The sequence below is a fragment of the Hibiscus syriacus genome, unplaced genomic scaffold, assembly GCF_006381635.1.
Source record: "Hibiscus syriacus cultivar Baekdansim isolate YM2019G1 unplaced genomic scaffold, ASM638163v2 tig00110336_pilon, whole genome shotgun sequence".
In the NCBI taxonomy this organism is placed as follows: domain Eukaryota; kingdom Viridiplantae; phylum Streptophyta; class Magnoliopsida; order Malvales; family Malvaceae; genus Hibiscus; species Hibiscus syriacus.
This window is the reverse complement of record NW_024062690.1, coordinates 1222-24807: the sequence shown is the minus strand read 5'-3', so window position 1 is coordinate 24807 and position 23586 is coordinate 1222. Positions and strand designations below refer to the sequence as shown.

Below are 23586 nucleotides of genomic sequence, written 5' to 3'. Positions count from 1 at the left end.
ATTGCCGAAATCCATCAAGCTAAAACGGAGGCAGCCAAAAGAGTAAGAATAAATTTCAACATCTGCAATTGCTTCAATTCAAAACAAAACAATTCAAGTAGAAAATTCATTCACATTAATCAAGATATTTATGGCACAATAATCAAATCCACCTACTTTCAGTTCAAGCTCTGCAATGGAAGTTGTATCGCATACATCTCTGATTAGAGATTCCACCTGCAGTTAGAGATTATAAACAACAAACTTTTCAAATATAACTCGAAGTATAAATTCTTTCATTCATTTATTAAAGAAATCCCAAAACATGAAATATTAACATATTTATTCCAAATTTGTAAATTACGAGTAGATCAAAAAGAAGAAAAATCATTTACATTCTTTTTCTAATTTCCATATATAATTTCCTCATGGCTGCTTTAAACAACTACTGTGCAGTAACTTCAAAATCTATTGGTCAAAACATTTTTATAATTTAAAGGTGGAAAAAGATACCAATAATGACTTGACATAACATATATAGCTTCCATTAATGTTTTAAAAGAACAGATATGAACTCACCCAGATGCATTTGGAATAAGTTGGCTAGTCAAACCAGCCATTTTAGTCTCTTCAGCTTCTTCTGTTACATTTATAGTAGCTGCAAGACGGCAACCAAAAGTGTGTGGATATAAGCTATATAATGACAAAAATGAATACGATTCTCACTCTAAAATTTGATTTTTACGCATTCTACATAAAATGAAAAACGAAGGAAAAAATAACATATAATATGATGCTTTCAACAAATCATTTAAGTTAATAGAACTCAAGCGAAAACAGAGATGAAGAAACTTCAGAATGTCCAAAATTACACACTAGGATTACTAGGTACTTTATTTCCAAGTTTGACTGAGGTTCATGTAAGTTAAGTCAGCAAATAAAGTGAGCAACAACAATCGGAAAAAAGACATATTTTCCCTATTCCAATAATCTTGAGTGGACAATAGAATCAGAAAGAGAGATGAAATCAATGTTATCAACTTGCACCATATAAACTATCACATTATCCTTCAAAGTAAATAAACTAAAAACTACTTTTCTATTTATAAGGTACTGCATAGTAGTGTGTGTGTATCCCTTCTGTTGTGCATATGTACATACAACTCTGCATAAATAGATGTATTTATGCATTATGTACTAAATAATCACCAAAGGCTTTTAAGGGAAGATTAGTCTGTAATGCTATCCAAGGGGTAAAATTCTATTAAATAAAAAAAACATGTAAAAGATGGCATAGAATAATTGTGCTCATGAGACTGCAACAATGTGAAATGTATTTCTTTAAGAACCAGAAGAACTATTAGCGAAGGCATACTAGTTTCCTGTCTCAACTCTCTATATCGCCATACCTTGCTGCACAGTGAATAAAGTTGATCAAGTGGGGATTTATCCCTAGACATGAATATGTAATAAGAGATCTTGGCTATAAAAGTAAAATAAATAATTAAAAAAAGTAAACTTATTAGCATAAATTACTTACCCTAGGTTTCCACAGTTGGACCTCAACCAATGTTGAATGCCATCTCTGAGCGTCTAATAGGAAAGAAGTTCAGTTCTGAATTCGAATTAAAATTGTTCATAACAGAAATTATGTACATTAGAAGTGAAGTCAATAAACCAAGCAGTTAAACTAAAACAAATAAGACACACAAATAGGAAAAATGACTAGCACATTAGGTTGAAAGCAAACTTACCCAAAAGCAACACACAAAACTAGATTGCGAAGTAAATCAAAACTGAAGATGAAACCATAAGTGAACAAAGAAAAACCTGAAATACCCAGAAATGAACTAAGAACAAAGGAGCGAAGTCAGATAAGAAAAGTCGAATTAAGAATAAAAAAATCAAAAGAAAATTGAATGAAGGTGAAGAATGACGAAATGACTACCATTTTTTCTTATTTCTTATTTGTAATCAAATTCAAGATTTAAGAAAGAAACAAAAAATGGAGTGAACAGAGCGACATTTGATTTGCAAATAGGCAGACATTACCATTTAGGAAAGACAAAATTGGGAACTACACCTGCGATGGAGTCTTCGGTTTGACATCTGAAAATAAAAATTCAAAATAAAAATGGCACGAGGAGAAGAAGTAGCGGCAGTGGCCATTGTCGAGAGAGAGAGAGAGGCAAAAGGCACAACAGGTAAGAGTAAAGACTAAAGAGAAATGGGTAGGTTTTGACAATGACAAGGTGTGAGATTTGGGGGGAGTTTTTTATGGCGAATGTGATAATTTCATTGAGGGAGGAGGATAAAATAGGAACAGTTGGATAGGCACAAGCATAATAAAGACTAAATATTTAGCGGTGTTTATATACAAACGCCACTAAAGTACATTTATTTAGCGGCGTTTGTGCTTAAAACGCTACTAAAGTACAAGCATTTAGCGGCGTTTGTACTTAAAATGCCACTAAAGTATAACTTTTTAGCGGCGTTTGTATAAAAATGCCACTAAAGTACGTGTCTTTACCGACGTTTGTATAAAAATATCGTTAAATACAAGTACTTTAGCGACGTTTGTACTTAAAACGCTGCTAATGTACGGGACTTTAGTGGCGATTGTGCTTAAAACACCGCTAAAGTATGAGTTTTTAGTGGCGTTTGTACAAAAATACCGTTAAAGTATAGTAATTAGTGCCACTAAAATACCAGTATTTACCGATGTTTGTTCAAAAAACGCCGCTAAAAGCCCATTTTGCTATAGTGAGGGCCTATTTGTTGGAAGTCTACTGTTCAATCTCTTGTGACATTATCTACAATTGAAGCTGAATACATGGCAGCGGCTGAAGTTGCAAAAGAAACTTTATGACTTACTGGTTTAGTGAAGGAATTGGGTGTTCAGCAAGGTGGAGTTCAGTTGCTTTGTGACAATCAAAATACTATTCACTTGGCTAAGAATTAGGTATATCGTGCTAGAACTAAGCATATTGATATAAGGTTTCACAAGATCAGAGAGTTGGTTGCATCTGGAGAGATTTTGTTTCAGAAGGTACATACTGATGAGAATGTCGCTGATATGTTCACCAAGCCAGTTACAACAGACAAGTTCATGCATTGCTTGGACTTGTTGAATTGTTCGAGTTGTTAAAGAAGTAAGGTAACCCAACCCACATTGAATGTTTCCTAAGGGGAGGATATTCGCCAAGGTGGAGATTTGTTAGGTATGGCTCATAAATATACCGATAAACAAAGAAAGCCTGGTAGTGGGTTACGATTATGTGGGTTAGGGGTACGGGGGCACAGCTGTAACACCCCCAACCCGTACCCGACCCGGATACGAGTCTGAGGTATCACATTGACTTTTCAAACTTTGACTCTTGACAAAATTCAAAGAAAATTTAAAATTTTCATTAAAGTAAAAGCGGTTTAGTTACATAAATTGACCACAATAACCAAAATCAATCAGAGCATATTTAACTCAACTAATTAGTACATGCCAACTATATTCAAAAATAACCAAAGTCATTTAAATCCTCTATTTTCTGATCTGACCTGTCTTGCTTCTCTTAACTTTTCTTCTAGCTTTCCATAACATACGTGTGAAACATTCACACACTAAGTCGATGACTTAGTGAGGCATAAATAAACTAATTATAGTATATCATAACTAATTCCTATTATACACATTTCATGTAATCATGATAAACTATAAAATGCTTCCAAACATAAACGCATATATATACATATTGTTTCACAAGAAACACACACATATCATCATGTAATTATGATAATATATTTCCTAACACAAAGCATATAAAGCGTATGTAATACATTTATCATTATCTCTTTAATAGTCTTATTTTCGTTCTTTATCTTTTAGACAGATGTTTTTGTACCTATTCTTCTTAACCAAGCTATATACACATCAACATCATATCACATATATCATTTCTCATCATAAATATTACAAACAAAGCGCATAATATCATACAAGGTTCTTTTATATCATCTTCTTTATTAGCCCATGTACACATGTGAGAACTATAGATATGTGAGTCTATAGAGGTTGTGCACTAATGCTGCCACCACAACTCGTATAAATGCACCGAAGTGCCACGTAGAATTGCACCTAAGTACCGCGTAGAAATGCACCTAAGTGCCTCGTAGAAATGCACTGAAGTGCCATATAAGATGTCCCTAAGGACCACGTAGAAAATTCCTTTAGATCCATATACATATTCCAAGGACCAAGTATGTGTCTCAAAAGACCTCATAGATGTTCCAAAGGACACATATATGTCTCGAAAGACCGCGTAGACCCTCGACTCTTGGCATGCCAACTATACCCCTAGCTCTCATGACACATAACATGGGCATTATCATTTATGTCATTTCACATGTTCACATATTCATATTTCCTAGGCACGTAGTCTCATAGTTTTTGCACATAGCTCATTATCACATTTTTCATAAAATCACATAGTCACGTAGTTCACTTACACGTAGATCATTTCCATATAATTCACCTGTCACATATCTCATGTTCTTGTATTCATATAACATATAATCACATAGATTATTTTTACATCGCATAGTTCATAGTTATGATTTCATATATTTACCTAATTATCAAGCTAATTCACATATACATGTTCTCATATAATTTCTATCATTTATCCCACAAACACATTTATTCATGTATAATATTTCATCTAAACCTTATAGTAATGTCATATACTCATATCACCGAATAACTTCAATTGAATATATCTTTTGTTCATTTCAATGCTTAAATCATATAACACATAAGTTTTCCTTATGTCATTTATGCTACTTATTCATATAATCTTATTTTATCTCATAGGTAAATGCTTAGGGATTGCAACGGGCCGGGTATTGGTCCCCCCATCCCCGTCCCCGTTTAAAAAACCCGTACCCGTCCCCGGTTAAAAAACTACGGGGATTTAAATAGGGATCCCCATCGGGTAATCGAGAAAAACTGCGGGGAAACGGGTATCCCCATTTAGCATAAACGATTATTTAAACGGGTAATTTTCACCGCGGGGATAACCGCGGTGAAAATTACCCGTTTAAATAACCGTTTACCTTAGATAATTATTTTTCACCACGGGGAAACACGAAACTTATACATTCTATATTAAAACTTATACATTCTATTAATTTAGTTATAACTCAAAATAATTTCAATACTTCAAAATTTTATCAAATTAAAATAATTTAATATTTGAGTAAATTTAAAATAAGTTAAACAGAATCTAAACACGAACCAAAATTGGGTGAGTAGTAAAATACCCATGGAATGATGGTTGGGAAATGTAGTCTTAATTAAGATGAAGAAAATCAGACTGAAATAACATAAAGCACCTCGCTGTTGTGACCCCAAATGATTGAAATAAAATTAGCAATAAAGCATGATAAATGTGAATCACCCCTCCTCCGACTCAGACTCGGCATTCTAGAGCCACTCAATGAAGGGCTTGACACCACCACCGTCATCAAACAGTTGTGACCCCCAATTGCTATAATTACACAAAAAAAATATAAGCCACCAAAATTTATATAAAAAAAGTTATTGATATCACGTATAACTTGTATATCAATTTAGTACCTCGTCACCATCATCACGATCATATTCGATGCTTTTACAATATGCTTCAGACTTTTGTGAACAAGTTGTTGTATTTATTAATTTATATAACATATCATATCAACAATACAATTGAAAAAATAAACTTATAAGTAAAATAAATGATTGATTACCTCTTATTTCGTTTATTAACCAACTTTGGGCACACATTAGCGCTTCCAACGTCTTTGGATGAAGACGACTCCGATGAGGACTCACCAATCTACCACTTGTACTAAAGGCAGACTTAGATGCAACAGTGGATATTGGAATTGCTAATATGTATCGGGCAATTTTTTGTAATGTTGGATACTTGAAACCATTTGTTTTCCACCAAGACAAAATATCAAGCTCTGAATTTTGTGTCCTTACTTTATCTTGAAGATAATGATCAAGCTCCGACGTGATACCTACAATAATAATTTTATACATTTAAAACATAAATAAAACAATCAAAAGATAAATAAAACGAACTCATATAGTGATACCTGTATGATTATCCTCTTCAATGAATGTAAAATAGTCGTTGAAAACCCCCCTCCATCTGAACCTCCATGTCACTAGTGTTGCGACTTGAATCAACATCTCGATTCCGTGAACTTTCATAATTACAAGTTTCATAATCTTGAAACAAACGAGACACAAGCTCCTTTAGTTTTACAATTTCAACATCAGACTTTTCAAAACCATAAATCTTCGGGAAAGCATACTCCATCATTTTGAACTTGTATCTTGGATCTAATACAACTGCAACTCCCATAACTCCATGTATAACTGACCAATATTTATCAAACTTAACAAGCATCCTCTCCCCTATTTCTTTTATCACTTCATCTCGATCTTCACTCCACTTACTTAATGCAATTCTTATCTCACATATGGATGGAAAAAATACATTAGCCGTAGGATACTTGGTACCCGAAAACATCAAAGTCACCTTATAAAACAAATGCAATTTTCCACAAATACTTGAAGCTAACTCCCAATCTCTATCTGTAGGTAAACTTATATATTGTGTTTCTCGTTGCTTTAAACATTTGAAAACATCCTTGTACACTATAGCAACACTCAACATCAAATATGTCGAGTTCCAACGTGTTTTACAATCAAGAGACAATTTTTTTGAGCAATAAATTGTCAAGTGACGAGCTGCTTCTTCAAACTTTTCTATTCTTTTTTTTGTTGCGCTCCAAAAATAAACATTATCCCTAATTCTATCAATTCCATCCCCAATAACAGATAAACCATCTTGAACTATCAAGTTCAAGATGTGTGCACAACATCTCATATGAAATAACTCTCCTCCTAAAATCAACGAGTTCAGAGACAACTTGTCTAATAATAAATGAATCATCAGATCATTTGTGCTACAATTATCAACTGTAATTGTTGATATTTTTCTATCAATGTTCCAATCACATAGAGATTCATACAACACATCAGCAAGAACTTCAGCAGTATGAGGACAAGGCACGTATATAAACCTAGTAAATAAGTAATTAGAATCAATTTAGTTATTATATTTAGTACCTAGCTAGCAAAGGTAAGTTTAAAGTACCTCATTATTCGGCTTTGCATCTCCCAGTTATCATCGATCAAATGTGATATGATTGACATGAAACATTTTTTTTATTACTTGATGTCCACATATCTGTCGTAATGGCAATCTTGCTTCGATTCTTCTCCAATAGACTGAAATAATTACAACATACAAATTAGAAACCAAATAAATACAAGATACAAATTAGAAACCGATTAAAGAAATAAACATACCGTATTGCTTTTTCTTTCACGAAGTCATAAATCTTGAGAATATCATTTTTTAAGGTATTCCTAGATGGAACCTTAAATAAAGGTTGAAGACCAATCACAAACTTTTGAAACCCATGATGTTCCACCATTACAAGTGGATATTCATGCACTATTACCATCTCTACAAGATCTTTTCTTGATTTTTCGGGGTCAAGATTTAAGCATGATAGATTTTTTTGTCCATCCGTTGTTTTTTTCCTCATCCCAATCACTTGTTGACGTATATCTCTATAAGTTTGCCTTGGACAACTCTTGAAATGATCATGCAAGTGTCGTGTCCCATTCTTACTATTTGCTCCTAATTTTTTTCTTGTAATAACGACACTCTGCCTTATCCTCACCGTTAACATTCACCTTCTCAAAGTGATTCCATACAACTGAAGTAAGTTTTCGCTTTCTACTATTTGTACCAACATTGCTACCATCGATTTGTGTTTGTTCTTCTTCTATGGGTGAAATTGATGGGCCTTGGTTATTTCGCATCGGAGATGATTGAGTCATGTTATTGCTTTCAACTTGTGATTGTTCTTGTGCCCATGCATTAGAATTATCATCTATGGAACGTTGACCTTCCATTATTACTATAAAACAACCTTCATTAAGAAAAGTAACTATTAATGACCAGAAATGGTATTAGCAATTAGCAGATGATTTCTATGGTTTGAAGTAGTAATAATTAGATAATTAATGTTCTCAACTATCATACAAAAATGGACTTGCACTTGCTGTAAAATCACCTTGATTCTAAGAAGGTTGTAGACCCATAAAACCAAGATTTAGGAGTATAATGTAAATAAAATACACCATCAATTAATAACCATACGCACTCCATATACATTTTGAAAACTCCCATATAAAGACAACATTTAGCAGAAAATGGTGCAAAAAGAAAAAGCAGAAAAGGTAGTAACCCTATGAACAAGGCAAAATCATATTCTGTTTATGAAGAAATGGGGACATTAAGATGCTAAATTAGTAAGCAAAGTTAATACACTATATCCCACATAACTAATACCTAACCTAATATGACAAATTACCAAATATTAACATCTGAAATTTCATTGCGAAAACTATGGAACCCATCAAAACAAAATTACCAACAACCCCAACCCATAAATCACAAAGTAACTGAGCTAAAAGGTTAAATTACTTGCACTTGCTGTAAAATCACCTCGATTCTAAAAACACTACTTTCACATTTAGTAACAAATCTAAATTCGTAAAATATACAACATTTTGACCCAAAGAAGAAATTATATAAATTAAAGATCTGAAAATACCCAGAAATTAATGACAAACATAGATTATCTAAAATCCGGTATAGCCGTATATGACTTAAGATAAGCTGAGATACCCATGAATCAATTGGATACACAAAATAAGGGGAAAAAAGGCAGACCACAATCTCAAATCCGTCTTAAAAACAAGACAAGAAAACAAAACAAAAAAGAATTGAATTATCCTATAAAAAAATAGCTAACAACCATTAATTAAAAAGTTGATTAAAAGTATGAACATTATTTAACATCCACCAATAATGCATGAATTATAACAATAATAGTATCAAAACAATAATAAATAAGAAAATCTGAGAGTAGAAAACGCACCATAAACAAAAGTTGCGGTAGAGTAAAACCCTAAAGAGATCTCGAGAAAATGTGAAAGACGAAGAAAAGGGTGATGGTGCTGAGTTCAAAAATATTGTTTGTGACCGTCCAATTCCAAGTAGGCTTCAGTTTATTGGGCTATTTGAGTCTGAAACAAATTAAGTATGAATACCCGGGTATCGGGCCGGGTATTCGGGTAATCGGGATGGGGATTACCAAACCCGTCCTCGTCCCCGTCCCCATTTAAAAAACTCAGTTTTTCCCCATCCCCGTCCCCGTTTATCATCCCTGAACCCGACCCGATTTAATTCAGTTTTCGAGTTTCCCCATCGGGTTCGGGTTCTTTTGCCATCCCTATAAATGCTACCTAACTTATCTCATTTTCCATTTATACCCGTTTAATCTATTTATTTAGTTAAATTTTACATAACTCATATACCATAATTCTCTTTAAGTATATTTCTTCTCTATAACACTTATATTATAGTTTGGCATCATCATTTATACTCAATTCCCTTCACTAATATATTATTCTCATATTACTCTATAGTCTAATCTTATTTAACTTATCACCCTTCTCATGTAGTCATATAAATCTATTATATTGAATATAAATCTATTATATTGATTCTTATAATTGATCACATTTACTATGTAAAATTTATGGTCACCTATCATATAACCTATTTCACATTCCTATGAAATCATATAGATCATTTCTTTTAATTCCTATAACTTATCACACTACATGCATTCACATAAATCATTTAATACATACTATAATATATATCACATATACTCAAATCAAACATATGCATATGATCATACATTCATGCCTTTTAATATAGGAAATAGACTTGTCGCAAGTCTTCTTTCCATTAAACATCATAAACTAACTTGTATGCACTCACCTGGCCTCACTAGTCAATTCCAATCTCTTATCTTTCCCCTTGATCGATTTTTCTTGTCAATGATTACGGAACTTGATTAGGCTCTGAATCTACATAATTATACATTTTAAGATAATTATTAGATACCTAAACCTTGTAATTTGATACTAGCAACTTAAACGAACTTAATAAACCCATATTTACATTTTTCCTTAGGGGTGTATCGATGCACTATATGTGCATCGATACACAAAATAACTTCGAATTCTCATGCATCGATGCACCCCTTAATGCATCGATGCACCTTCAAATTTTGTCTTGGTGCATCGATGTACACTCAAACTGCATCGATGCATTCCGGGCATTCGATGTTTCTTCTTTTAAGAGTGCATCGATACATATTGAATGTGTACCGATGAATCATGCCCAAAAATTATATTCAAGCCCGAAAATCATCAACTCTACACTCAATTCTTTTATTTTAAACCCTTATCATGTCATTAAACTCAACTACCACTTTATAAACCAACTTATACCCATATAAGCTATCTTTATCTTTCATATCTCTTCATGATTCTTAAAATTAAGAATCATTCCCAATTTTCCATGTTATCCAAACTTTGATTTAACACTTATAACTTCTTATTCACACCTATGACAAGTCAAATTTCATCTCTACGTTCATTTATTAACTCTTTTTCAAAAATTCACTTTGAAACTCATTTTCTTTAATCTTTCGTAACTCCTTTATGTTTTGATTTTTAAGATAATTTAAGCTTCCTTAAGCTTAGTTATTATCTAATGATCAAAACTCAACCTTTAATTCCACAAATAATCAAGAATTCAGAAAACTCACCTTTTCTCTTGAAGCTCAAGGCTGGAGAAGAAGAAGAAAGAAAGAAAGCTCTGGAGAATTCTCTCATTTCCCACGTGTTTATTACCCTTTATAAAGGGAAATAAAATCTTTCCTGAGAAATTACCATAATACCCTTATTACTTCCAAACTTTGTTATTAAATCCAACACCAACACTTTTCATTAAAATCCCTAAACTTTCAATCTTTCTGAGATTGGTCACTAAATTACCAAAAAATCCATTTTGGTCATTGACTCGACTTTTGGGATGTTACAGCAGCCCCGCGGTACGATACAGGGTTATTTTTGTAAATATGTACCAGAGTTTATTTATTATAAAAGGATATGTAACCTAAACCTATGAGATAATTGACATTGAATAAAAATTCTAGCGCTGCCTGCACGAGGACGTAAGCACATTGCTGAACCTCGTTAAAATTCTTGTGTTCTTTCCGTTTTCTTTACCCGATTATTCAATAATTTCGATACTTAGAGGGTGTATTTTGAGACTCTACACAAATTATGAAAGGAAACCCTCATAATTAATGTGTTTAGCAATTTAGTCTCTAAATAAACATATAATAATTTTTGAAACTTTGATTGTATGATTTAATTTCGTTTTAATTTGGTGTGTTTCGATCAATCAATATAATATTTTTTAATCCCATTTTCTACTAAAGATGGTAGGGGTGTTATACAGCAAGTGAACTAGGCAAACAACGTTTATCGTGCAGTCCCCTCCATGCTTGGACGTAATATACAAGATCAAGTTTTGGTTTACAAGGTGGAAGAACCTAGGGTTTTACTCCTCAGTAAACCAAAAAAATTGTGGAACAAGTATGATTCCATGTTTGATATACAAGACAAAGCAAAAAGAGAAAAGAGATACGATAGGAAGGAGATTTAGTGAATGTATCCCTCTTGAATTCTGACATAAGCGGGTAAAATTATGGTACAGAAAACGAACAAGGTATGAGAGAGCTCGACAAGAGGCTAGGAATTCAAGTTCAAGGTGATGAGCAGCAACTAGTAAGATTGGAAGGGCAATATATGCTATTGATGGGGTGATGAAGTTTCTCTGTGAGAATTATGTCTTGTATTCTGTTGCACTCTTGTTGATTTTGCATTGATCTTAAAAAACGTTACATTATAATGTGTTGCAGTCGTATTTTAATACTATGATGCTTCCATTACTGATGTTTGAGGTTTTTGTTCACCCTTTGACGGTTTTATCTTGGTCTAAACATTAGGAAGGGCATTGGTGGTGTTGTTGCTGATTTTCTTGGTGCAGGTTATTAATTGATGTTACGATGTGGTGAAAGCTTTTCAAGACTCCAAACTCCACTGTCTTACCATTTATTTGTTCTCATTTCTTAATCTTATAATTATCGCCATAATTGGTATTATTATTATGAAGGGGACATATAAACCAAAATGTAATCATTATTTCTGATGTTAGATATTTACAAAAATACAAATGTAATTAGTGTTATTGATGAGAAGAATTATTTTTATAGAAATCAAAATAATATTTAAAACAGTTTGTGTAAAATTTTAAAATCTAATAACATTATTTTAAAATAGTCTAATGATGTTTTTATATTTCAATTTTTAATAGTTTATTATTAATTTTTAAAAAAATATCTTTGAACTTTTAATTTTATGTCGAACAAATAAATGGACAAAAAATAATAGATCTGTTCAACTCACGTCAACTTTTTTAACTTCTTGTCAATGTTAACATAAATTATTTTATCTTTTCCAATAAAAATTATAAATTATAAAATATAAAATATAAAAATATTAATTTTTATAAGTTAATTTAGTTTGAAAATTTTGATGTTTAACAAATAAAAAATTAAAACCTAAAATAACTTTTTTTAAAATTAAAAAGATAAAAAATAATCATTACATCTTAAAAATATTTCACGTTTATAAATACTGAGAATCAATCTTTCTACTTATTTATTTTCATTTCGAAAACCATTACTTCTAGAAAGAGAAACAAACACAATGCTATAAAGAAAGAAAAACATTAAACTTACATAGATTATTATCCGTCACGTATAGAAATTTTGAGTTTAAAAAATTATGTTTATAAAATGTGTATATTATTGATAATAAGATTAATAAAACTCCCTCAATTAGATATTTTATAAGGTATGTACATTCTCGATATCACCATTGATAGAAAGATCGTGTACACCCACATACCGATGCGGGTGACCCGATTCAATCCGAGGTGTCACATAGTAAAAAATCCTGGAAAATTTTAAAATTTCTGTTAAAATACGTAAAATCATAAAACAATTTATAATAAAAATAAAAGTTCAGGAAAAAAAACATTCATACTTAGTATAAAAATCAAGTGTAACCTACATGCTCCCCTAATTACACTTGTACCGTACTCTTCATCCCAAGCCAAAGAAACTCCCATTACAGATGTCGATAGTTACATTAGATCAATTCTTTTAACCTGAAATGGAGAGTAAAGGAGTGAGCTTTGGGAAGCTCAGTAATACAGAACTACCAAGTGATGATCAAGGACGTGCAGATAATAGGCAAGCATAAAAATTTCCTTATTGATTCATACATCTACAGGTTTTTGGGATGAGCTGAGGTTCCACTGATATTTCTTTAAGTACAAGACATGAAGCTTACAGTTCAGAGGAAACGTTTAGAGGATCAGGTTTAGGAGATCATAATAGGGTGTCTAGTGTATTCCCACAAAACCAGTGAAAAATTATAGATCTTTTTAAAACATCAACAGTTTAAAACATATTTTTAAAACCATAATAAACCCTCCAACCGAACACCTTTATGCAGTTCCCCATAACTACATCCATAATGACTTACCCTAAGTACACATCAAAAGAGCCACCCTAAGGGAATATCTTGGGGCCTGTGGGCCTAACCAAGGGTCTCTTTAGGTCCGTAAGGAATTACCAACTCGATTAGAGTTGAACCTCCATACTCCACAATCCTACCCATACAGTATCCAGTAGAAATCAAATTTAACAGTAAGTGTAATATCAGGATCGTGATCCAGTAAAATCTAGTAAGAGTGACAATGAAATAAACCACATAATTGTCTTCTACCCATACACCATATTCAGTCCCATGATTTACCCAATGGAGTGCCTTGGGGCCTAAGAGCCTACCCAAGAAAGTTTCTCGGGGCTCAAGGGTCACCTTAGGTCCGTAAGGAATTACCAGCTTATTAAGTGTTGAACCTCCATACTCTAGCCTACCAAGATAATGTCCCAATAAAACAGTTCAAGTAGTAACCAATAGATCTCATATCCATAAATCAAGAACGATTATATTTTTTAGTGAGAACGGTAATCAGAGAAAGCATACCATGTAACCATGGTTCATAAGCCAGTAAATCATAAATTTTAGTTAAACACATTTAAAACTGATAAAACAATCATATTGCACATAGGGAACACAATAGAGGATCTAGTTATTATCATGAGGTACGTAGCAATTATCAAGTGAGAACCATTAAACTTCTGTAATTTAATAGGATTTCAGAATCAAGATAACTATAAAAAGAGGTTTGATAGTAACAGAGTCATCATTCATTCAGGAAGTGATTTATCAAGATCATATAATATTCGAATATTTTTCGGATGCACTAAGCAATCAGGAAGGTACTCAAAATCTTTTGCATCATAGTTACTAAAGATTTCAAATATGATAGGAGTGATTCCATTATTCAGAAAATTAGGGGTATATTAGACATTTGATTCTTAGAGAATTATTAGTAATTTGATCTAATAAGGGTGAAAGAATGATTCATGGTATTTAAGATTCGTTTCAATTTATCAAGATATCGAGTTAACTTGAACTGAACAAATCTCATCATTATGATACTTGTTAACTGGTCAAATTGTTGCACTTCAAATGTATTCACACTTTAATACTGACAAATCTTGTCGAACTGATCATCTTCAGAATCATTGTCGAATTGATTTTAGGGATACGACCAGATATTCCAATGGTATTTATTTTATTTCTGTATTGCTACGAAATCAAGAAATGTCGATGTGCTTGATTCTTGGTTTAAAACCCTTATGGACAATACGACATATAGGTTCATCAACGTTTCCAGACTTATCTAAGGCATTCACTTAATTCTAGGTCTTTGAGGGTATTTATGTTATTTAGTAGTTAAGTCTATCACGATCACTTCAGAGTTTCTAGAGTAATTCAGTCATTTTCGCAATTCAGATACATACAGTACTTCTATTTAGTTAAACATGGTCATATAATTTAGTCATTTTGAGAAACTCATACATGTAAAGCACCTTCGGTAATTTAGTGTCCGGATGTTTTCTCAGGAAATAGGAATTCTAGGTTATTTTGGTATTCGAGATTGATTTATTCATTTCGGAGCTTGAGGGTATTTAGTTATTCTAGGACTTGGATGTATTTTGAGTCATTTTATACTTTAGGGGCATTTCAAATATATGAGGAATTTAATCGGTGATTCCAAGGTTCGAGTGGATAAAAATATGAGTTCTCTGGTCGTCTCCATTATCATAGCCATCCATATTCTTTTTTTACACTTTAAGGGTATTATCGACATTTCGTTCAATTATGTCAGTGACATTACTTCCGATAAATTAGGCTTCAAGTGTTTATTCAATAATCAGAGTTTATAGGCCTTATGCTTTCTATAATGTTTAAAACTGATTATAAGAAATTTTCCAAATAAATTAGGAGTTAACAGGTGCGTCATAAATTTTATCGGATCAAAATACAAATTCTCAGGGTGATTCCCCTATAAGGATCAATACATACCATTTTTTCAACTTAAAGGTATTTTCATAATTTCTTAATCAAGTATTCCCCGCATTTAACCTTTAAAGAAATTAATCAAAATTTTGGATTCTGAGATCAATTTATTACTACATAATCCATGAACTTAGAATTATTTTTATCGGTCTATCAATTTCTTTTACGAGCAGTCTGAGTCTTCTACAGTGTTCTGCCTTTATTCCATATTCAGTTTAAGTCCAATGATAATTAAATACATCTAATTAACCAATCATTTACATTTATGCATTTACCAATTATCAACGTGTTCCGAAAAGCATATAAAAGGTAATAGAGTATTATCTCGATTTATGAGCCATATCGATTGGCCATTTAAACTCTATTCGATCGCTCTTTAACTTTAATTCCAATTCCCATAATGTCTCGGATACATAGCAAATGAATTTACATCAGAATTTGAACTTAATCAAAAAACTAAATTGAATCCGAAGATAAAACACTGAAAAATGACTTACCGAGTGCGAATTTGACAAAATGAACTTCAGAATCAGACTCAGGACATCGAAAAACATAAAATATGACTTTTAAAAAAAATTGACTTTTTTGTCAAAGTTAACGTTCAACGGTTATACCGGTCAAAGTCAACGGTTAACGGTCAACGGTTTGGGTCAAAAGTCAATTAGGCGAGTCAAAGTCAATGGGTCAGTTCAAGTTGACTTGATTCAAGACCTATTTGACTAAATCGGTTCCAGAAGCTTCTTGGACCTGCGAACGAATCCCACGCGCACTGCCGGTGCGTGGTTATGCGTACGATAGCGACAGGGATTGTTTTGACCAACTGATCTTTCTCGAATCATCTACACATTTCAATTAATCAGATTTCAACCCAAAATCACAACCAAACCACGCCAAAATTACCAAAATTCAATTGGGAACTTACCCGATGGTGAATGGCAAAGAAGGTAACGACGACGCATGCATTGGGCGGGTTTCGTGTACACGGCGATGGCGAGGCTGATGGGTGTGGAGGTGAAGCTAGATGGTGTCTAGGTTGGCCGAAATCATGAAATAACCGATATGACATAGGGTTATTTCGTAGCACAATTGAACGCCAAATTGCGACAAACAGCGACGTTTCAAGTCAGGACGAGGGTCGGGTTTGTCGTCATGTGATGATTCAAACGGAGATGGTACGAAGCTCAATGGGGGCTGGACGACGACATATTTGGCGAAGACGGCGGATAGGGCTTGGGATTTTGGGGAAATTATGAATTGGGGATTTTGGGAAAATTACGGGGGTTTTAACTTACCATGTAAAATTGGAAAATTTAGGGCTAAGTCCCTGAACTTCCCACAGATTCCAAAATCGAGCTACAACCTTTAAAAATTTTACAATTGGTCATTAACTTTTCCCTTGTTACGACTTTAATTTAATACTTTAAATTAATAAACTTTGCCCCTAAATTGGGGTGTGACAATTCTCCCCTCCTTAAAAAAAATTCTCAAAATTTACTCAAGTCATAGAAATATAGAAACTGAGCTTCCATCCAGTCTTCATTCTTTCAGGTCTCTTTTACAGGTATATGATTCCTCTATTAGACCTTAACCGGTTGAATAAGAGTTCTAGGCAAAACTTTTCCTTATCAAAATTCCAGAATTTGAACATAATTCTCCTCGTAGAACCAAACTTACCTTAATTATCAATCCTTAATCAGAATAACACTTGCTTACTTTCAGTACAATATGCGGACATAACTATTTTCTTTTATACAAACAACATCACCTCGAGATTTACACTTTTACCAAGTATTCAAACATTTACTTTAAGCTAATACAGGTCAAAATTCTCGAACGAATAATCTCCCACGTTACTCGCAAGGTAACTTCCAAAATTAAAATGAATGCTGACATTATTCCCTTTTCACAGATTGAGTCATAACAGATAAGATACTTCGATATACTTTTTACAAAATGATTTCTTAACATTAGAGTTCCGGCTCAGAGAGTACATCCATAATCTAGGGGCATGTACAAACCAGACATCCTATGACTGTCGATCGGCCAATCTACCCAGAAGACTCAACTCAACCTAAGCTCTGATAACACTAAATGTAATACCCACATACCGATGCGAAAAACCCGATCCGATATAAGGTTTCACATTAAGGTCACCGGACTAACCCATAGTAAAAATCCCAAAAAAAATTAAATTCTATTAAAACGCGTAAAATCATAAAACAATTTATAATAAAAAAAAACAAGTTCAGAAAGAAAAAAACCATTCATACTTAGTATAAAAATCAAATGTGACCTACATGCCCCCTAATTACACTTGTACCGTACACTTCATCCCAAACCAAAGGAACTCCCATTACAGATGTCAATAGTTGCGTCGGATCAATTCTTTTAACCTGAAATAGAGAGTAAAAGAGTGAGTTTTGAGAAGCTCAGTAATACAGAACTACTAGGTGATATTGAATGACATGCAAGTAATAGGCAAGCATAAAAATTTACTTATTGATTCATACGTCTACAGGTTTTTGGGATGAGCTGAGGTTCTACTGATATTTCTTTAAGTACAAGACATGATGCTTACAGTTCAGAGGAAATGTTCAGAGGACCAGATTAAAGAGATGAGAATATGGTGTCTAGTGTGTTTCCATAAAACAAGTGAAAATGTACAACTCTTTTTAAAACAATAAAAATTTAAAACATATTTTTAAAACCATAGTAAAACCTCCAACTGAACACCTTTATGTAGTTTCCCAAAACAGCATTCATAAGGACTTACCCTAATTAGACAGCAAAGGAGCCACCCTAAGGGAATATCTTAGGTCCGTAAGGAATTACCAGCTTAATCAGAGTTGAACCTCCATACTCCAGAATCCTACCCATACAATATCCAATATAAATCAGATTTAACACTAACTGTAATATCATGATCCAGTAAAATCTCGTAAGAGTAACAATGAAATAAACCACATAACTGCCCTCCACTCGTACACCATATGCAGTCTCATGATTTACCCAAGGGAGTGTCTTGGGGTATGAAGGCCTACCCAAGAAAGTTTCTCGGGGACTCGTAGCTACCCAATGGTCACCTTAGGTCTGTAAAGAATTACTAACTTGAACAAAGCTGAACCTCCATACTCCAACCTACTCAGAAAATGCCCCAATAAAATAGTTCAAGTAGTAACCAATAGATCCCATGATCCATAAATCAGGAACGATTATATTTTCTAGTGAGAACTGTAATCAGAGAACACATACCATGTAGCCATAGTTCATAAGCCAATAAATCATAAATTCCGTTGAAACACATTTTAAAACTGATAAAACAATCGTATTGCGCATAGGGAACACACTAGAAGATCCAATTATTACCTGGAGGTACGTAACAATTATCAAGTAGGGACCATGAAACTTCTGTAATTTAATAGGATTTCAAAATTGATATCCTTATAAAAAGGGGTTTGATAGCTAATAGAGTTATCAGTCATTCAGGAAGTGATTTATCAAGATCATATAATATTCGAATATTTTTCGAAGGCGCTAAGCAATCAGGAAGGTACTCATAATCTTTTGCATCAGAGTCACTAAAGATTTCAAATATGACAGAGTGATTCCATTATTCAGAAAATCAGGAGTATTTTGAACATTTGGTTCTTGGAGAATTATTAGTAATTTAATATAATAAGGGTGAAACAATGATTCATGATATTTATGATTCGTGTCAATTTATCAGGATATCGAGTTAACTCGAACTGAATAAATCCTAGCACTATGACACATATCAATCAGTCAAATTGATGTACTTCAAAGGTATTCATACTTTAATACCAACAACTCTTGTTGATCCGGTCATCTTCAGAATCATCGTCGAACGAATTTTATGGATACGAACATATATTCCAATGGTATTTATTTTATTTATATATTGCAACGATATCAAGAAATGTCGATGTGTGTGATTCTTGGTTCAAAACCATTATGGAGGTACGACATATAGGTTCATCAGCATTTACAGACTTATCTAAGTCATTCACTTAATTTTAGGTCTTTGAGGGTATTTAGGTTATTTAGTAGTTAAGTTTATCCCGATCACTTTGGAGTTTCCAGAATAATCGGTCGTTTCCATAATTCATATACATACAATACTTCTATTTAGTTCAACCTGGTCATATAATTTAGTCATTTCGAGAAATTCAGACGTGAAAAGTACCTTCGATAATTTAGTCTCCGGGTGTTTGCTTAGGAAATAGGAATTCTAGGTAAGTTTGGTATTCAAGATTGATTTATTCATTTCGGAGCTTGAGGGTATTCAGTTATTATAGGACTTTGATATATTTTAGATCATTTTACACTTCAGGGGCATTTCAAATAGATCAGAAATTTAATCGATGATTCCAAGGTTCAAGTTGATCAAAATATGAGTTCTCTGGACATCTCCATTATCATAGTCATCCATAGTCTTCTTTTTTTACACTTTAAGGGTATTATCGACATTTCATTCAATTATGTCAATGACATTACTTCTTATAAATTAGGCTTCAAGTGTTTATTCAAGAATCAGAGTTTATAGGCCTTGTGCTTTCTCTGAGGTTTAAAACTGATTATAAGATATTTTTCAAATAAATTAGGAGTTAACAGGTGCGTCATAAATTTTATCAGGTCAAAATACAGATTCTCGAGACAATTCCCCTATCAGGATCAATACATACCATTTTTACAACTTAAGGTATTTTCATAATTTCTTAATCAAGTATTCCATGCATTTAACCTATAAATAAATTAATCAAAATTTTGGATTATGAGATCAACTTATTACTACATAATCCATGAACTTAGAATTATTTCTGATCGATCTACTAATTTCTTTTGCGAGTAGTCTGAGTCTTCTACAATGTTCTACCTTTATTCCATATTCAGTTTAAGTCCAATGATAATTAAATACACCTAATTAACAAATCATTTCCATTTATTCATTTACCAATTATCAATGTTTTCCAAAAAGCATACAAAAGGTAATAGAGTATTATCTCGATTTACGAGCCATATCAATTGACCATTTAAACTCCATTTGATCGCTCTCGAACTTTAATTCCACGTCTCATAATGTCTCGGATACATAGCAAATGAATTTACATTAGAAGCTGAACTTAATCGAAAAACGAAATTGAATCTGAAGATAAAACACTGAAAAATGACTTATCGAGTGTGAATTTGGAAAACGGACTTTTGAATCAGACTCGGGATATCGAAAAACATAAAAATATGACTTTTCAAAAATTTTAACTTTTTTGGTCAAAGTCAACTGTCAGACCGATCAACGGTCAATGGGTTAGGTCAAAGTCAACAGGTCGGGTCAAAGTCAACGGGTCAGGTCGGGTTGACTTGGTTCAAGACCGGTTTGATTGGACCGATTCCAAAAGCTTGTTGGACCGGCGAACGAATCCCACGTTCACTGTCGGTGTGTGTAATAGTGAAAGGGGTCGTTTTGATCAGTCGGTCTTCCTTGAATCATCTACACTTTCCAATTAATCATATTTTAACCCAAAATCACAACCAAACTACGCCAAAATTACCAAAATTCAATTGGGAATTTACCCCGATGGTGAACGGCGAAGAAGGCAATGACGACACATCGCACTGGGCGGGTTTCGAGCACATGGAGATGGCGAGACTGATGGGTCCGATGGTGAAGCGAGACGGTGTCTAGGTTGGCAGGTTTCGTGAAATAACCGATTCGACTAGGGTAATTTTGTCGTATGATTGAAAACCAAATTGTGACGAACGTCGTTTCACGATGGAATGAGGGTCGGGTTTTGGTCGCCAGGCGACGACAATCCAAACGGAGGCGATACGAAGCTTAACGGCAGTCGGACGATTGCGTATTTGGCTAAGACGACGGCTAGGGCTTGGGATTTGGGGGAAATTGGGAATTGGGGATTTTGGGAAAATTGGGGTTTAATCGGGTTTTAACTTACCAAGAAAAATTGAGAAAATCATGGTTAAGTCCTTGAACTTTTCACGGGTTCTAAAACTGAGTTGCAACTTTTAAAATTTTTACAATTTAGTCCTCAATTTTTCCCTTGTTACGACTTTAATTCAATACTTTAAATTAATAAAATTTAGCCCCTAAATTAGGGTGTGACAAATTGACTGAAGAGTATGATTAAAAAGGGTTGGAAGATAGATTACAGAGTAAAATAAGATTCATTTCTTTAGGGAAATTGTTAGTCCTTTTGATTAAAGAACATTGAAAACATTTTTTTTATTAAATTGAAGTTATAAAAAGATTTATCATGTTTTTTACTGATGAACCTTAAGTAATGAACAATGATGACCTATAGGATTGTATACCATGGACTGCATCTTTCACCTCATACAACCATATCGGATTATTATTATTTTTTAGATTCGACTTTCGAATTTGTCAAATCTATATATTAAAAAAACATTTGCATAATATTTTTAAAATTATTATAATACAAATAAATGATTAAAAACAAGTTTAGTACTTAAACTATTACTTTTATTCCGTTTTGTTATCAAAATTTTATTTTTTTTTAAAATTATATGTAACGTTTAGTTTATGTTTTATTTTGGTACCCGTCGTTAAAAACTTAATGGTGATGTTGATGTGTCACCGTAAGATAATGTCACATCATTGAAAAAATAAAAAAAATGACACGTCAACAGTTATGTTAACTTTTTAACAGTAGGTACCAAGTTGAAACTTAAACTAAACGTTAGGTATTGTTTTAGAAAAAATAAAGTTTAAGTATCAAAACAAAAAAATTAATAATTTAAGTGCTAAACATATAGTTTACCCGAATAAATTTACGAAAAATAACAATAATCACATATCAAGACAATTATTAAATTTGACGATTTAAACATTAAACAAAATGTGTTAATTAGAATATGTTAATTCAAAGTTAAACTAAGACGTTCATAAATTTATTTCGGTTGAGAAAAACTCTAATCCAAATGTGGTGGAACTCGTGAAGCAAGTGCTTGAAGATTTAAAAGTTATGTAACTCAGTGATAACCTGTAGCCTTGTATACCATGAAATGGAAGGATACGCGCAAGGGATTTTCAGAATGAATAGTTCGAATGAAAAGGAAGCGCAACAAGATATTTCCTTTTAATGTCATTCTAACATAAAATTATTAAAGGAGAAATGTTCCTTTTTAAAAGCCTCAAGTTTAAACACGATATTTGTAAGAGTATTTAAACATTTATTATTAAAAGATTAAGAGTATTTCAAACAGATACTACCTTATAGTTACTCCATAATAATATACTCTATAGTTGTTGAAAAATTAAGTATAATATGCTTTTCGTAACTTTCTCAAATTGGGAAGGTAACCAATAGGAACTCACCAAGGTGACAAAAGGAGAGTGTAGAAAGGACATTGAATCCTTTTTCCATTTTGTTCAATTAGGGTTTTCTTCTCTCTCTCAGAGTTGGCCATTCCCTTAGTTAAACGTGGGGAACCGAAGCACTAATGAGTTTACATCAACAATGATTAAACACAGACCCCACCGTTAGTTGGGATTCAGCTCACCCCACCTGCCTTCTCTTTTCCTTTTCTTTTCCCATTACTCTAGTAAAACCCTAAATTCCAGTCATTTGCAACACAACAAAAACAAAACCATTTATATTGAAAATAATTAATAAATTGTAACATATTTAATTTGATCATTTTCCATATATTAAAGCTGTAACTCGATATAAATAATCTAAATAATAATCAATCAAATCTATAGTACAATTAATAATAATGAACATTACTTTAGTTTGACTATCATTAAATTGATAGTTCAGTCTTAGACAATCTTTCTCTTTTTTATTTAAAAAATAATTTTTAAATCAAATTCAAAAAAAAAATTGAGACTGCAACATGTCTAAAAACAATATATTAGAAAAAATAAAAATGTATAATTGCTTATATCTTTCTGATCCATACGAGGTCTAACCAAACCGAATTCTTTTGGTTTTCAA

General features: G+C 32.8%; 1 protein-coding gene across 1 annotated transcript; it reads right to left on the bottom strand.

Moving 5' to 3' along the window:
* Nucleotides 1–14: 14 nt before the first annotated feature.
* Nucleotides 15–8014, bottom strand: LOC120120254 (zinc finger BED domain-containing protein RICESLEEPER 2-like). Its single transcript, XM_039139930.1, has 6 exons — nt 7793–8014; nt 7263–7318; nt 6161–7110; nt 5846–6036; nt 157–216; nt 15–71 (listed from the first exon to the last, which is right to left on the bottom strand). The coding sequence occupies exons 1-6, from the start codon at nt 8012–8014 to the stop codon at nt 15–17; spliced, it is 1536 nt and encodes a 511-aa protein (XP_038995861.1).
* Nucleotides 8015–23586: the final 15572 nt, after the last annotated feature.